This window comes from Ambystoma mexicanum, chromosome 12 (assembly GCF_040938575.1).
Source record: "Ambystoma mexicanum isolate Mex_15411 chromosome 12, UKY_AmexF1_1, whole genome shotgun sequence".
Lineage (NCBI taxonomy): Eukaryota > Metazoa > Chordata > Amphibia > Caudata > Ambystomatidae > Ambystoma > Ambystoma mexicanum.
The window spans coordinates 399,830,493-399,848,152 of NC_090936.1; the positions used below are offsets into that span (position 1 = coordinate 399,830,493).

The 17,660-nt window shown below is 44.9% G+C and overlaps 1 protein-coding gene across 1 annotated transcript in view; it reads right to left on the bottom strand.

Moving 5' to 3' along the window:
- Window positions 1–17,660, bottom strand: part of OVCH1 (ovochymase 1) — a 1,424,491-nt gene that overhangs the window by 304,790 nt on the left and 1,102,041 nt on the right. The window contains exon 22 of the mRNA XM_069628530.1: window positions 15,002–15,097. Coding sequence (XP_069484631.1) covers window positions 15,002–15,097 — 96 coding nt within the window. The remainder of the gene's footprint in view (window positions 1–15,001; window positions 15,098–17,660) is intronic.

The following is a 17,660-nucleotide window of genomic DNA, read 5'->3' on the forward strand; positions in this document are numbered from 1 at the left end:
CCATCACCACAAGTCTGTGTGATATTGATAGTACCATTGGGATTGTATTGGGGGCGGGTGTTGTAGGGGGAGGTCCTATGAAGGGGAGGAATGGTATTGTAGATTATCAAAATGGGACAATACATATAAATGTTAATATGAGCAGAGTTATATATTATAAATAATGTGTACGCTAATAATAATGGAAATGAATTCAACAAGCACAACACGACAGTGGGGGAAACAGTGAAAAGGTTGTTTTCAGCAAGTAGGAGATTGCCTACCAATGTGAAACGATATGTTATTTCCGATAGCACTAGTAAAGCTGCTATCCCTGAAAGCATGCATAGATTAATGAAAAGAGAAAGTATGACACATCAAGGGCTAGGCTTGGATGCGATTGAGGCTATTCTTTGTTCACAAACTCATGCTATTTTGACAGGAATGGTGTGGGAAGAAAAGCTGTTAATGCAAGCTGTTGTGTTCACTCATTCCGCACATGTTGGGGGCTCCCAAGGTGTTACTACCGCAAGAAGTCCCAAATATAGAGGCACAATGCATAGTTCAACTTGCGCTATGCAGAATAAAAGGAACATTCCAGGCACAGTGTGCAACTGCAAATGATGGGTCCAGATCCTGTTGAGTGCAGTAGCAATGCAAAATACATCAAATGTGTGGAACTGCCATATCCGATGGTGAAAGGGCATAAGCATGTCAATAAGTGGCAGGACACCACACTACTCTGCTTGGCAAAAGGACGCTTAACATATCTTAACAGAGCGTATCACACAATTGACGTGGATTAAAACAATAGAAAAGTCAGTATGAGTGCACAAGGAAGAAGAATATAGACAGTTTCCGCAGCAAGGGTACAGTCTTTGTTGGCTCGAATGAACGTTGCAATAAGACTCTCGATCACAGACATGAAGTGACAGCAGCGATGGATTACTATTGGGTCTGTGGACGACAAGCTTACTTACACCTCCCACCAACATGGAGGGGTTGTTCGCTGGCCCGATTGCACTCTGCACCATTAGTAATCCCAGAACACCTGCTGAGGAGCCAACTAGTATCCCCACAGTCAGAAAGGAAAATAAGGGCCTGTTGCCCACACGCAAGCCTCAAATCCTGCCAGGAAAAGGACAGGATCATCAACCAAGGAGGATTAAAAGATCGAATTATATATCCAAAGACTCTTCTACATTGCTCGATGAAATACCGTAAGAATACAGGATCTTCAGCACAGCAGAATCCTTTTTTTCCTCTTTACTTTTGCCGGGAGTGCAGGCCACAGCAAATGCCAAACGGCTGCAGATCATGAGATTGGAACTGGTCCAGCTCTCGACCGAAACAAGAGAATGGGTTCAAAGTAATCAAGGGTGAGTTGCATGCAGTCAAACTTATGATTATGCAAAACCGCTATGTGTTGGACAAGTCAACAGCAATGGAGGTTGGCGTTTGCAAAAATGTTGGCGATTACTGCTGCACATTCATGCCTCCAGAGGATATGCAGAATGCATTCCATGCTAACTACACTAGCTTCCTATGTATCTATCACTATTCTACACAGTCCTACTCAGATCCATCCTCTATTTGACCACCCGTCACAACTCGAACCTATCCCAGCCACAGACCCAGCTACCTCACGGAAGTGCACCCCAGGAGCAAACCATCATGGCCACCAATCCTTGTAGCATCCAACAGCGTAACCTAAGACTCCGCGCCAGACTCCCAAGAATTTATGACCCGCTATCTAAGGCCCAACCTGTTTCTAATCACAATAGGCTTACTACCAACACTCCACCTCACATAGATAATGGCCAACAACTCAATAGTCGAATCTTTAGAGAATCCACCTCCCCCGCAAAATGCCAACATAAAGTCCAGCCATCCTCTGCCCCAACTACCCTACCGGGAATAAAAGGCGCCTCATAAACGCCCGCTCTATGGTAGCCCATGCCACTGAAATAGCGGACATAATCCAAAATGAGAACCTAGATCTCCTGGCCATCACAGAATCCTGGCTTCACACCGCAGCAGGACCAGCCATCATGTTAGCCATCCCAGATAACTATACTCTTATACGCATGGATCGCACCACGTCTAGAGGTGGTGGCCTTGCTATAACTGGCAAAAATCACCTAGCCCTAAGACTCTCCTCACCCCATAATTCCAACTCTCATGAATCCCTAACAGCTAAACTCACCATTGCCAACAACCAAACTATCACCATCCACCTGATATACCAACCACCAGGCCCCCTAGGTTCCTTTGAGGAAGACCTCATGAACCTATTATCTGACAACCTAAAAAACTCCACTCAATGTCTCATCCTAGTCGACTTCAACCTTGGATTCAATGACCCACGTGACCCCAATTCCTTACAAATTAACAGCACCCTTGAGGAACTAGGATTTAACCAAAAGATTACAGATCCTACACATATCAAAGGAAGGACCCTCGATTGGATGCCGAACATAATTGCCCAACCACTATCACTTCAATAATACCTCAGCTTTGGTCCGACCACCACATGGTATCCTTCACCCTAGAAGCCACCACACCCACGAACAGCATCCTAGCTCCCACCGCACCTACCAGAAATAAAAAAAAAATATTACCCCTGAAAATCTGATCCCCCCACATCCTCCCCACCTTAAACTCCATCTCAGATCAATCTGACCCTGCCTCCATGATAGAAAAGTACAATGAAGTGATGCTTGCCTACCTGGATGCTATCGCACCACTAAAAATTAGGAAGACCAAACCCCGCCAACACCTAAATACCTGGTTCACACTCCTACTGAAAGACATCAGACAACAGAAACGCCTAAGTGAAAAAACTTCGAGATCAGACCCCTCAGACATCAATAAAAATAACCTGAAGAAATTAGCAACCCTCTACAAAAAAAAATCATCCTTGCGAAACAAACATCCTACAACACCCATATCACTCAAGCCAAATCCAATACCAAAGAATTGTTCGCCATCCTAAAGGAAGTAGAATCCCCTATCTAAGCTCCCGATTCTTGCCTAAAGGATAAAGACTGGTGCACAGGCATACAAAATGCCCTGACCAACAAGATAACGCTCCAGGCGAAAATCCATAACAAAAAAGCTTCCATAACTATCCCTAATACTGCCAACATAGACACCCCCTCCAAGGCTACCACGAATTCATTACCAACTCTGAAATCCACTCCCTCTCCACCCACACCAGACACCCCTCCCTTCTACTTTCGCAAAGTTACCACTAAAGAAGTCGAGAAAGTCATCCTCACTCTCAAACCCTCCAATTGCCAGGGCGACCCATGTCCAACCCAAATCATAAAAGACGCTGCCCGTGAACTCTCACCCTTCATCACAAAATTCATAAACGCCTCTTTCACATCAGGTACCATACCTAGCAACCTGAAACACTCCTGGGTCCTCCCTCTCCTCAAAAAGCAAACTTTGGATCCCTCCATCCCAACTAATTACCACCCAATAACTACTGTGCCATTCCTACTGAAAATTCTGGACAAAGTAACTTACCTACAAATTCAGCTCTACCTGGAACTAAACCACCTCCTAGGAGTTCGGCAGTCCGGCTTCAGACCACAGCATGGTACTGAGACTGCCCTCCTAGACCTTAAGGCACAAATAGACACCCTAAGAGATAAAGGTACGACTTCACTCCTACTACTCCTTGACTTGTCTGCCACTTTTGATCTAGTAGACCATGCAATACTTTGCAATCATCTGGTCACGGCAGCCTGCTTCTCCCATGAAGCAGTCGCATGGATCCAGTCCTTCTTAGATAACAGGACTATGCGAGTTCTCTCCTCTAGCAGCTGCAGACCCCGCACCTATTTCATGCGGTGTACCCCAAGGATCATGCGTATCTCCCACCCTCTACAATATTTTCAAAGAGCCCCTTGTTGATGATCTAGACGGTCTAGGTATCACCTACACTAACTATGCAGATGATACACAGATCCTCATCCCGTTGACGGGAGATTATAACAAGGATTTGGCCTTTGTGAATAAAGTCTACCTCATCATCCAGGCATAGATGGCCGCCCACGGTCTATGCCTGAATGATGACAAAACTGAACTCCTCATTCTAGGCACCTCCTCCAACATCAAAAAACTAGGTCCCAACTAGGACACCTTCATAATTGACAATAACATCATCACTGTGGCCAAAGTAGTCAAAACCCTCGGCTTCTACATACACTCCACGCTTACCTTAGGTAAACAAGTGAATGCCATGGCCTCATCCACCTCCAAGTTAATTAGAGCAGCTAAGCCCTTCCTCTCACCTAACAATTGCGTCACCCTAGCAAGGGCACTAATTCTATCAAAACTAGATTACTGCAACACCCTCTACATAGGTAGTAACAAATACATCATCGCCAAATTCCAGACACTTCAAAATAATGCCCTGAGAGCCGCCCTAAACTTCGCTAAAACGCCCATATATCAGACCTCAGGAGATCTACTAACTGGCTCACCACTAATGACAAAATCCTCCTCAAAACAGCAACCTTTACACACAAATGTCTCAACCACGCAGCCCCGCAATACCTCAGACAGATTCACCAAACAGCCTCTCGCCCCCTTAGAAAAGCTAACTCCAACCTTTTGTTAGTACCCAGATTCAAACTCACTAAATCTGGCGGGAGTAGCTTCGCTGTTAAAGCAGCACAATATTGGAACTCCCTTCCCCCTGCCCTAAGGGAAGATCTCCCCTACCTGCAATTCAGATCCAATCTGATCCAATGGCTAAAAGATCATGATGCCTAACTTCACCCTTCCGACATCTAGGATCTCATGTATTTCTTGTATATTTGCTTTGCCTATTTATGCCAGACCTGCATTCTTGTAAACTTACTACATATACATCTGTGATTATTTGACAATACATATCTACAGCATTGTAACCGTAGCTGTACCATTATGTTTAATCTGTAACTTGTGACCTAAGCTAAACCTTTTGCCTTCGCGCCCGAATACCCCTGGGTCTGGTGCGCAATATAAATAATAAAAACAAACAAGCATCATTACCCCCACATCATTGCAGCCGTCTATGCCCTGGGTGCTCGCATGAAGGAGAGGTATATAGGACAGCAATTGGTTTAATTTGGCATTTAATTGGGCCCCGGCAGGGCTCAGAGCAATCGTGAAGATTTTAATGGCCATCGTCTGGTTAATACTGGTTACTTTCTGCATTTGTCAGCTGGGCCAATGTGGCAATTTATAGCGCAAGAATGTTGTTATCAATTGGGATTTCAAAAGCACCGCAGAGAAAAGATATTGAAGTACAGACTGATATCCCACAAAGTGACTTAAGTATGAAATGCTCCCCATCCCATACGGAGAAGTTGACCATCTATACCACACTATAATTTCTCCACCCCCCAATTTCGTAAAGTACACAGAGGTTTGGGTGGACCTTGTGGGGGAGGGGGATGCATCTATACGACTTGCTCAACTGAAGAGGCACATAGTGGGGACAGTGTATGGTCCGTATGTAGGGCATGGGTGCCAATAATGGGAACTTAGCAATGCGTGGAAGCAGAGAAGAGGGAACGGGAGTGCAGAGGTATAGGAGCATTTGTTACTGTAGAAGTAACAAAAGGGGGGGAATGTTGGGAAGGGGCAGCCCCACCCAGGCACTTTATAGTGAGGTGAGATGTATTTGAAGCATTATGATGAAGGGGGGAAGTCGAGAGGACCACCTCCCAGTATAAAAGAACGGCAAGTAAATATAATCAAATATAATCAACCCACTGTTCCGCTCACCTGGTCTCTGCGGAGGCGTTGGGGCACAGTTGCAGCCCTCCCTGAACTTGAATCACCCCCTTCAGGCCTCTCCCTCAGTAAAAAAGCTTTGAGCGGTGGTACGTGGCGATACTGCTCCTGTGTGGAGATAACAGTGTGAGTGCACCAATCTGAAGGTTTTACCTCTCGAACCCTTCACTCCAAAGAACGGTTTGTGAGCATATGCCGGCCCATAAAGCTTACCTGTGAATTATAGAAGATAAACTCTACGTCCTGCTACTTCTGGCAGGGGCGCATCGAATGGGATCTAGTTCCTTGACTGATCCCTGATAAGGATTAGTCCAGTCCAGCTGCGACTATGCTTCTCCTTATGATTGGTAAGTCTTTCTTGAGCTCTTGTGATGCTGTTCATACTGTTTAATGTCTTTATATGTTGCTCCTATTTATGCACGCAATAAGGTCTCTTCTCTTTTCTTCCCTTGGATGGAAATGCAGCTGTGAGAAAGTGGCCGGATGGACGATGGATGCTACCGCAATGTTCGACAGCAGGTAAGTGATGGTTTAAGGAAAAGCGAAGTATGGTGAAGCGCAGCCTTAAACTGGCTGCTTTTTCGATGTCTAACCTGGTCTTCTGTTTTTCCTTGCAGGCGCTGCTGTCGACGATGGATCGAGTCGTGCTGCAGTGCCAAGATGAAGATTACGGTGTTCCGGAAAGTGTAAAGATGAATACTTGGTTTGCCTAAGAGATGTACATGTAAGAACAGCTTCCCCCAGTTGGTAAGTATGCTGGCAGGAAGCAGGATGTCCAGGAAGCAGGATCTTCAATGGTAAGTCTGACCTCAGACGAAGGGGAGCGTTACGCTGCTTGCAAGTGCAGAATAACACAAAGCGTCTGTCTTGAGGATCGGGGCAGCTTATATAGCTGAGATCGTGGGCATGCCGATTAGGGCCAGCTTACAAGCCACACCCTGCCACTCCTAGAGAGTGAGCACGTGCGAAGGCAATCCATTAGCAGCCACATCAAGAATACACTTGGGGCTGCTTAATGGATGGAATGTTCAAGGTTAATGCATCCTGCTTAATGGATGGAATGTTCAAGGTTAATGCATCTGAAGTGCTATGTCCATAATAAAAGCTTTTTAGTGTTAAATGGATGTTCTTGTTTACTTTTGTTCATGAGCCTGGCGCCAAAGGTGCTAGGACAGTGTCCACCCAGGTCTCCTGTGCATGCGACCCATGCATGCCTGTGCCCCTGACTTAATGACCATGACATCCACATAGTATAGTATAGGGCACGAGCAGCATTGCTATTTTGCATAGATATTAGTAACTATAGGTAGAAGGAAAGGCCTGTGCGGTAAACGCGGCATTGTATGCACTAGGCCCAAATCGCGAGACAAAAACCCCAGCCATGCCCGAGCTCCAACGAGGACAGCCCACACCCACAACCACCACAATGCTTATTCCTTGTTCTAACAGTGTTGGAGAGATGTTCAAGAGGAATGTGCCCTACAAGGCTGTGATCACAGACAGGCACCTGGTGTGCATGTTATCTCGCACTGGCCAAAGCATGACCCGGCCTATCCACAGGTGACCACGAGTTATAGCCCATATAACTGACTAAAACTTTGACCACCAACCCCAAAGTAAGAAGTCCTGAAATGTTCCAAGAGGACAGCGAGGGCACATTGTTGAAGCGACAGTCGTGTAATTTGTATTGCAAGGTGCTGGGAGAGATACATTATAGTTCAAAACCAGGGTGGAGACTTTGGAGCCGGTTGGCGTGGAAGGGAGTGATTGAAATGTGTTTGTGTGAAGGCTAGAGTGCCCCCACAACCTCCTTTGTGCCCGTTTTAAGGCATGCCAAGTACACAGTACGAGTGATAAAGTAGTCATATGGTAGGAGTATAATGAATTATTTTCTTTGACCTTCTATGTGAGAAGGTCAGCGCAACCACGTGACGGAAGATGGACAGACAGGGCTGGAACCAATAGCCTGGCATCCCTTATGGGGCAGCAGATCCTGTATAGGTGCACACAAACCAGCTGTGCAGGATTTTATCATAAGTATTGCGTCATATAGGACAATTTTTTTTTATAAGATTCTGCTTGTACTACTTTTCGCCGGAATGTTCTAAGCAGTAGAGTTCTTTGCTGTTGCTCTCATCTGGGTGTGAGATTAGAACGCGTTATACTTGGGCCTTTCTTCCTAGCAGGTTGTATTCTCTCTGGTGAGTGTGTTCGGGGACTTACCTTCACATATGTAGAGCATGCTCTTTTACATTCTTTTGCTGTCCGTGAAACTTTATAGATGGGAGTAGTTACTGTTGAGGTTTGAATGGATTCCAGACTTATTGACTATGATAAGTCATCTTCTCTTGTGAGTTAGATATGGGATGGGGGAGTGAGTTACAATAGTGGTGCGATTCCTTACGCAGTGATGCAAAATCTGGTGCAATGAGGGCAGAGCAATATCGATAAAAGTATCACTGGCACACCATCACAAGGGAGCAAACACGGGACAACCAGCATTTTGTTTAACATGGAACAGAACTGTAACGAACACCATTGAGGAGGTGGTTTCACAGTCACCATGGCGCAACCCTGGTTGAACTCATGTTTCAGTATTAAAGGGTGCAGTTACTAAACAGAGTACGAATACTTCCCAAGGTATGGGCAACCCAGTGCAGATAATCAGGGTATGAATCACAATAGTAACTGTGGTTCAACTATCATGGTGCGCAAAACAAGATTGGCAAGCAAGGTGAAAATATGGTGCAAGTCCACAGGGAGCAAATACCATAATGCAAACCTCCAAGGTACACCCTCACAGCAAGGCAGCAAAAGTCCATCCCAGTACAAAACTAGCAGGTATTAAAATATTAGTGAAAAATAAATTGAGGCACAAATGTACCAGTAAAAATTAGCAGGACACAAAGCACGTAACATTTTTCCCAGTGGATATGTTCAATTCCTGCCACACATTTCTAAACCCCTCCAGACAGATTTAGATTATGTTTTCAACCACCACCATGTGGCACTGCTCTCCTCAGTTTAAGTTTAATAGCTTATAGAACCAGAAGTAACATTCCCCTTTACACATTGTGGAGAGTCAGAAGGAGGACTCAGACTCATTAGTGACATGGTGTACATTATGTATTAAAGTAACAGGATAAAGCCTCTCTCTATGGGTGGTGTGGCGATTCGCAGAGTATCACTTCTCCCCATGGAGGAGCCCTTTCCCATGAGTCTAAGATGGTGCGGCTCATACCCAATAGTTCCCAGGTGGTGGCTTAATGCAGGAGGACCTCACAGGGAGTGACTTCCCCACTCCAGGGATAAGGATGATTACCTAGGGTATATCCCACTGGCCTAAACGTCACCCCAACCTTCCTTAACCACATTCCTTTCATGTCAAACAACTTTCGTGAGAGTAGACCCATGCATTTATGTAGTGTAGGAGACACAGCCCCAACAGAAAGTACCAGGATGAAGAGGAGCATAGGAGACCAGAAGATTACTAACTGTGCTAGTACTGGTACAAGGTGGCCAAGGATGCATGAAGATCAATCCAAGAACAACAAAGGATTTGACAATACACCAGGGCGGTACTAGCACTGCATAAGATGAGGACTGAAGACTTGTCAAACCTAGGAAACCATCCAGAGCGGGAATTTCAAACCCTGTTGGCTGACCAAGGATCCCAGAGAGTGGAAGACATCAGCGAAGCGGTGACGTTCTTCATGGGTCCAGCTGTAGCAGACCCCAACATGAAGCAGGAAGAGCTGAGCAGACCAGTAGTGTGCAGAGCCGCAGATGCCAAGGAGGGAAGCCCAAAAAGCCAGAGACTCGTCCAAGTCCCAGGAAGCCCTGGTGACATACCCAAGTCCCGAAGAAGGTAACAGGAGGTACGAGAGAATATGAGGGGACACAAGGGTGGAAGCATGCCAGAGAGGCCCTCCACTGGCCATTTGGCAAGTGCACATTGGGCATCCGAGGAGAACTTCCTCGTTGCAGTGGCAGCAAGACCACTGACCATCAGAGAAGTATCTGGCACCCTGACATAAGTATACCAAGCATTCGAGGAAAGCATCCTCGTCACAGTGGCAGTGAGAAGTGAAGAAACAATATCAGTCAAAGGGATTGTTTCTCCTGGACTCTGAAAGTTGAAGAAATTGCAAACCTACACCAAGGGATGCAAGGGGAAGGGAGTCATCCCCCCTGCTTTGATGCAAACTGTATTAGAGTGTGGGACTTTGTCAATACCAGGAGAATGCAGTCATTCTCCTGGGACTGAAAGTTGAAGAAAGCTTTTTTGATCAAGAGACACCAGGTTAAGGGAATCATTCCCCTGGCATTTGCGCAAGCTATATTGTTGTGGGGGGAACCACAAGACACAAGAACATAGTCATTCTCCTGGTTCTGAAAGTGTACAGGTTGTTAGAGCCACAAGCGTGGGGAATGGAGTTATTTCTCCCTGGTATCCTTTCGCCAAAGAAAAATTAATCTTTTTTTGCTAAAGAACATTGCGTGGAATAGCTCCCAAACCCCAGAAGAAGGGAGTCATTCTCCTAGATAAGTTACTTTCTGTTGACTTATTCTTTAGTTGTAGTGCGAGAGAGAAGCAGGTTGAGACACAGGATGGTGGAGATTAATTTCGACGGACATTCTGACAGACCCTTTTAGTATTAGTTGGAGGCAGGGAGATGGGGATAGCAAGGGTCTGGCAGTTTGGTCAAGGCCATTAAGGAAAGCCCCAAGAACTGCAAACTAAAAATCAACTGTTAATTTGCAGGGTGAGCAGAGTAGAATGCTAGCTTTGTTACGATACCCCACAAAAATAATGCCCCATTTAGCCTGCCGTCATTCACCAAATGGACAAGTCGCAGGCTTGAGCAACAAATAACCAAATTCGCTCTTCTGTCTGCTGCCATGTGTGAAGAATCTGATGTCATCACTCCTTTCCCAGGGGTAGCCTCTCCTCAGGGGTCAGGGGCAGCTATACGAGGGGAAAACTACCTGGCGGGAGGCAACCCTCAAGCGAGATGACAACATCATTGGAGAAAGTCACCTACCACTCCCCATTCCCTTTAGGGAGGTCCCCCCCTTCCACATGCCCTGATGGCATATTTTAACACTTCAACTACTTACGAGGTCTACTTCAAGTATTCCCCAACATTACAAAATGAATAGTGTGTCAACTAAGTAATGATGATCAATCCCAATGAGTTCCAACATCAGCTTCTTCAACATCACACAAGAAATAGCATGGTAACTACTGAGACGAAAAAGCGGGATGGAGCAATGAAGATGACTAATAGAAGTAAGCCAACACAGCGGTCTAGTCTTTGGACATTTTTCAATCATGCTGAGAAATGTAAATCTACCACAGCCGACAGACAGCAGGGAGAGCTGCAGAGGCTGAGTAGTGCTGTGACCTGTGCCGACACCGGTCAGAATGCTGAGCTAAAGCATGCCGTGGGAAGTAGTGTGGAGGCAAATCCAGACTGCGGAAAGAGGCTGGAGTGCGAAAAACCCACTGCCAATGAGTGTGAGCCAGCGGGAATCGGGCACAGTAGAGAAGAATACGGCAAAAGGCAAAGCGGCTAATGGGACACACGCCGAGCAAGCATATTGAAAGGAATAGAATTGGAAAATGTGAGGGACACTTAGAGCACCCGGTAAGCCCAGGGAAGGGGAACGGGTTACCTGAAAGTTTGCAGTTTTTATGAAAGTAACACGAAAGATGCAACATGAAGCATGTTAAGAGATTAACATTTGTGAATCATGCTACGAATGTGTCGCTGAACCCATACTGCAGGAAAACAAGCAAAGTGAACGTGAATGGTCTTGGAAAGGGGGCAGAGACGCAATGTGTGAGAGATGAAGCAAATAGTGAAAAATGTTATCAAACAAGGCTTGACAAGCCAATATTGTACAAATATAATTTCTTGGATGAAAGGAAAAGTAATTGCATACACATTCTGGCAGGAGAGTATACCAGGCAAAGTCAGGTGTGTATACAAATTTACAGCAAGAGGAGAAGCTTAAAGGAAAATCCATGCCCTTGAGAGATTGAACACTTAAATATGGAAATGTGCCTGGAAGGGCAGAGGAGCATACCAGGTGACCTGCAAGTCTGGGACACGCACCCACATTATAATACCAAAAAAAGGGAATCCATGGAGGATACATGCCCTTAGGACTTTGAAATGTCTTGAATGTGAAGACAAGCATGGGGAAGGGAGCCATTCCCACAGTCCTCTCCACCCACCCCTCATGAACTGTAAACACACCAAGAGGAAAGGGTTATCCTTTTGGGTTACAAGAAACTTGGTTATTCATTGTTTGAACTTTTCATATAGGTAAAAAGGAACCTCGGGAAGGGAGCCATTTCCTGGAACTGTGAACAAATTGTGTTGCATTTGAACATTTGTGCACTTTAAAAACCAAAGACCATATCCTTTGCACCTTAGAGTTTTAGAGTGTGATGGACAGGATGGGATTTCAGACACAGAACATCTTTTTGTTTTGGACATCTTAAAGGACAGACCGCCTTTTGTTTTTAGTTGAGGTAGGGAAATACCTCCATTAGTAGGGTTAGTGAGGCATTTTCCAACACCCTTTTGATTTAATAGAAGTTTATAACTGAAGATCATGAGTCCCTAGTGTCCACATCTCATCCCTGGTTCCTCTCATATCGCAGACAAATGTGTGGGTGCTTCTTTGCAAAATACTGTTCAGGACACTGAGGTTACAAACAACAACGGCACAACTGTACAGAGCACAACCCAGTGTTGCAAATGGTGAAATGCTTTACCCATGCAAGCACAGCCACCAAAAAGAACCAGGAAAGGAGCCACTTACTTTGAGGCTAGGGAGGTGAGCCCGCTCAGCAAGACCACGTCCTTAAGTGTCTGGGCAAGTTGCAACTCACTGGGAGTAACTACCCTCTTGGGCACAAGAACTCCCTGTCCAGAACATGCAACCTGCCTACATGGGAATCGCAAAGACTTAACCCTGTTTTGGATGTACTGAATATTGATATTTCCTCAATCTCACCGACTTCAGGTAATGCTGGACTCTGCCTGAATGCCAGTGTCAAAGAAGGAAGACAGTCCTTTTTTGTGACGACATACATAAAACCATGAGGAACCTTGGAGGAGAGTGAATCCTACTCCGGGGAGAGGTTGGCAGGAAGATGCCCTGGAGGGGCAGAGCCACGATAGACCGCAGAGCCACAATTGTCCACAGAGCCAGCGGTAGCATGGAGCGAATTTAATGCTTGCAAGGCGGCTAGCATCCTGACGGCTGAAGAAGCCTGGGTCAAGGAGGAGACTGGGACAATGAAGCAACCATCTCATCTGATGGCGCGTTGGGCCCGTTAACTGACAGACCATAGTGCAGTGGAAAGAGCTGGAAACCAAACCCAATCTCCCCACAAGAAGTGCATTAGCTGCCAAGCTGAGCAGCGGAAGGAAAGCAAACGTTCCTGGAGAGGTAACGCTATTGAGAATAGCGAAAAGCCATACTTTAGGCTGGAGAATCCACATAGGTTATGGGAGCCTGATAAACCTGAACAGGCAGATGACCTACTGAAATCAAACAAAAACCACCATTTCAGAGGACTTGAGAGCACAAAGACGACAAAGTTGATGCTGGGAAAGCCACAAGGGCTATGGAAGCCTGATGAACCCAAGCAGGCAGCTGGCCTATCTAAACCAAGCTAAAACAAGCATATCAGAAGAGAAGAGGGTTTTAGAGAGCCCTGAGAAACAGTCCAAATTGGAGAAAGCATCTGGTGGTTTCTAGTCAAACATCTAATCAGAACATTGTCAAACACCAAGTTGGAAAAGAAAGGGGTTATATTAAGAAAACCTTTCTTCCTGTATAGAGGGAACCGTATGGAAGTAAGACTTTGCATACAGAACCTAAAGAGGTTTTAAAGGGAGTTATGAGAAACTTACAAACTTTTAAAACGTATTCAAAAGAGATCCAAATGATTGGACCAGCCAGAGGTCCAAAGATGGAGTAGATTGCTCCGCCATCTGTTTATCTTTCTTCTAAAGCGGTAGGGGCAAGTTAGCTGAAAGGATTTGGGTAAATGATTTCTTTGGTCTTGGACTACCACCGTCATAGCAGTAGGATTAAATATGCATTCTTTTATTTAAATAAAATATCCTAAACCTGGCATACCTTAGATTCCTTCTGATTTGCCACAGAGCCGATTAAGTTGCAGCAGTGCCTGACTTGGCTGATGACACAGATTTCCTCCAGCCGCGCCCCCCTCACCAAAACCCTGATAAACCTCAGGGGAAGCATTGCCTGTCGGTGCCCACAAGGGTTATTTGGTCAGGAAGTTCAGACTGACTCAGTGGACACCACTGGTGGCCTGCAATAGAATTACATGGATACAAAAGGGAAATGCCAAGTTTGTGGGTTCAGGGACTAATGCCTCACCAGTGTCACTTTGCCCATGCCGAGTGTGTTCGACTAATGAAGGTGAGAGACTGGTGCTAACTTCATCGGACTAATCAAACACTTGAACTTGGTATCAAGGTAGGAGTTTGTGTCGCAGGTTACACTTTCAAGTGATATATACCAAGTTGGTAAAACAACCCCAGGCCAAAACCTCTAAAGCATAGTTATGTTTGAGATTGAAAAGCTGATTATGATAGTAGGGTTGCCTTAAGCAATTAAAAGATGGTTGCTGTTGCATCCTTTTATGACAAAAGCCAAAACCAAAGGACATCTCACCTACACAACAAGCCTCGGTTCCCAAAAGCACAGAATCCAGACGACTCGCCAAAACATTATTTGATGCCGACGACCCACAGGATGATCAATTTGGCACAGTCAGCTCCTTTACACGGAACAGACATACCAAATCAAACATGCAATCTCTCAGAACACTCCAAAAAGGGAGGTGGCAAGAACATTTCAGGAACTAACACCATCGCAGAGTTCACCAGAAGCAATAACTGATCAGAAACAGCAAAAAACACCACCAGACCAGGCAGGAAAAAAGGCAACGCCATGGACATTTGAGGACTGTCATTGTTCTCAATTGTAGCTCTGTTATTTTATACCAAGGAGGTGATGGTGCAGCACCCCCACTGTTTTGCCCACGTAGCAGGAGTACCTCCCATCCTGTACCTGTGAAGAGTATCCAACTGGCATGTAAGGCTAACATGTGTAGATTGTTAAATGACCAAGACTTCAAACTTCTCTTACAGTAGTAATTATCAAACATTACCTTCATATGGAATTTTAGGCTGGATAGATGGTGGATGCTCGGCTCTCTGTACTTCTGGAATGCTTTCACCACTTCTAGAACTACCCATCTCTGAACCTACAGAGAAATGGTCAACACGGGTAAATGTTTAAAGGTTATGTAAGCTTCTTAGAATACCTGCACAGTCTTAGTGACAATCATACAGACTTTCCTTGCATCATGTGAACTGCACTACATTTCAAGATGTTTATGTGTGGGTAATTCTGTGTATGCAGTTACCAGGCATCAGGTCTGGCTGGCTAAATATTCCAGGACATCGAAATAAGCAATATTTCACACCACAAAAGATCGACTCTGGGATAGTGCTGTGTAATCAGTAGTGGCTTCAGGGGTACGTTCAATACAACGGGCCAGCTGACGCGACAGCTGTGTCTTCCAAATGGGTCCTGGACTACCAGAACATTGTCAGCATTCGATAAACACTTCACACTGCCAGACTGCCCTTTGCTAGGGGTACATACAAAGCAGGTCACAACACTTGCTCTGTAACCATGTACTCCATCAGATTTACGTTGGGGCAACTTCTACCTGCCCTTTTCTTCCCACTGACCCTCATATATTCCCAGTGACAGAAATAGCTGAATGAACCGGTGGAACTCCTGTGTACCAACCTCAAAGCTTGTACTGTGTGAGTAAGTGTAGGACAACATACCCTTTTCTTGCATCCATAGCAAGGACTGCTTTGATAGAATTGTACTTCCCTATAAGTTATCCATTATTTCAGGGCCAAAGGCGAACACCCTTAAGAAACCTAAAATACAGTTTATTGTATAAAAAGGAACCTCAAACGAAACCCTCCCAAAAACAACATTATCTTGTTAAACATAACTACTTGAGAGCAACATTTGTACATAAATTAACCGGAACGGCCATTTCAACACATCGACACTATTTTGCCTTGAAATCTGATACACAGCAGGGTGAAACCTTGCCCATCGATTCACCAGCCGGTGTCTCATTCTCATGTTATGTTATAAAAAGCATGTGCATGACCCGTCCACAATGCACATGGGTGCTCCGTTCCCTGGAAGAAAATAATTCTGGTGAGCGTGATGCTAGAATGTTGGCAGTCTAGAGGGTAGTTGTCTGGTAATTTAGCAGCCCCGTAATAACTGGGTTAGATCCTCCCCATTAACCCTCCCTTTTGTTAATTATAATCATTCAGGTAAGGATGGGCTGATAACTCTGTGGCATACAGCAATTGCAAAAAATGAATTTCATGATAGAAATTGCCTGAGCGCTTGTGCACCCTGCCTGTTTGAACTTGGGGATAAAGGCCTTTGAAACCGTTGAGGTAGAAAAGGAAAGTAAAAGCCAAAAAAAAAAAAAAAAGAGATCTGCATCCTCAGAGTGCACAACATACCACCAACCAAGCAAACGCAGTACATAGGATGAACAGACATGTGTAAAAAGCCCCTCAAGAGGATCCTCAATGAATTGGGGGATATTAGAGCAAATGTCTCAAGATGGGACAGGATGAGGGAAAGGTAGCCAGATGTGAAGGTAGGACCCAGGGAAGCTTGTGTGGTAAAAGTCAGAACTGAATGCTTAAGGAAATCACACGCTGACTCCAAGGGCAGACAATACAGTAAGGGTAAAAGAAATCCCAGATTCCTGCAAAGGAGACATCCAAAACAAACAGATGTGATGTTTCATTGAAGATCTCTTTGGGGTTTAGCAATTATATCAATTAAAAAATGGAAACGGAAAGGGCCTACAGAGTGGGTCTCTGAAGGAAACAATCACAGCCTAGACTAATTGTCACATTTCTATACTAGTCAAAGGAAATGCTCCTGGAAGACATTAAACAAAGTACCATCAGGATTTATCAAAAGATGTTTCAAGCATGAAAAGAAGAGCTTTCAGAAGCCCTGTACTTTGCAAAAAAAAAATGGGAATCCAAACAAGTCCGCGGTCCACCTGCCCTCAAAGCATTGCTCCTAAAGGAAGCAAAAATAAAACGTTGCAATGGAATGGCCCTTCTTGATGAAACGAGTGACTGATCTGCACTGGTGACCAGCACTGAAATAGCTTTGAATGGATGCTTCCTTCTCTGTGTTTTTCTTTATTGGCATTATTTCAATTAATGTTCTTCAGGTTTGATATGTTCATCATACATTGTTAGTGTTGTCGTGACTTGGCCAAACTGCAATTTGCTCCTTAACAAGGCCACTGTGTTCCTCAACTTTTGAAAGGGAAGTGGAAAATTAGGTGCATAATGGCGAATATGGCACCATCTACTATGGTTTACTTTTAGTGATTTTGGTGTTGCCTTTCCCTTCTTACTCTCAATGAACTATAACTGAGTAGCTTGTCACATCACATTGTCAGAACCACCTTAAGGGTCTATCTTGCAGCACACTGCCTAGCGGGTTTCAACTCACGGCCCCATTATTCAGTGTTATTTCGTGATGTACATTTTTAAGTTAATAGGTCTAGTCTTAATTTTGTAGAATCTGGATAGACATTTAAATAAAGGGTTGAGATCTACTCCAACCAACATTCCCAGTGAGGTCTCAGAACATGCTGAAAGCCATCTCTCAGAATATCAAATTCTATCAATGGACCCATCGAAAGAAAAATTCTATCCTATCAAAACCTTCAGGAGGCTTACCTTCCT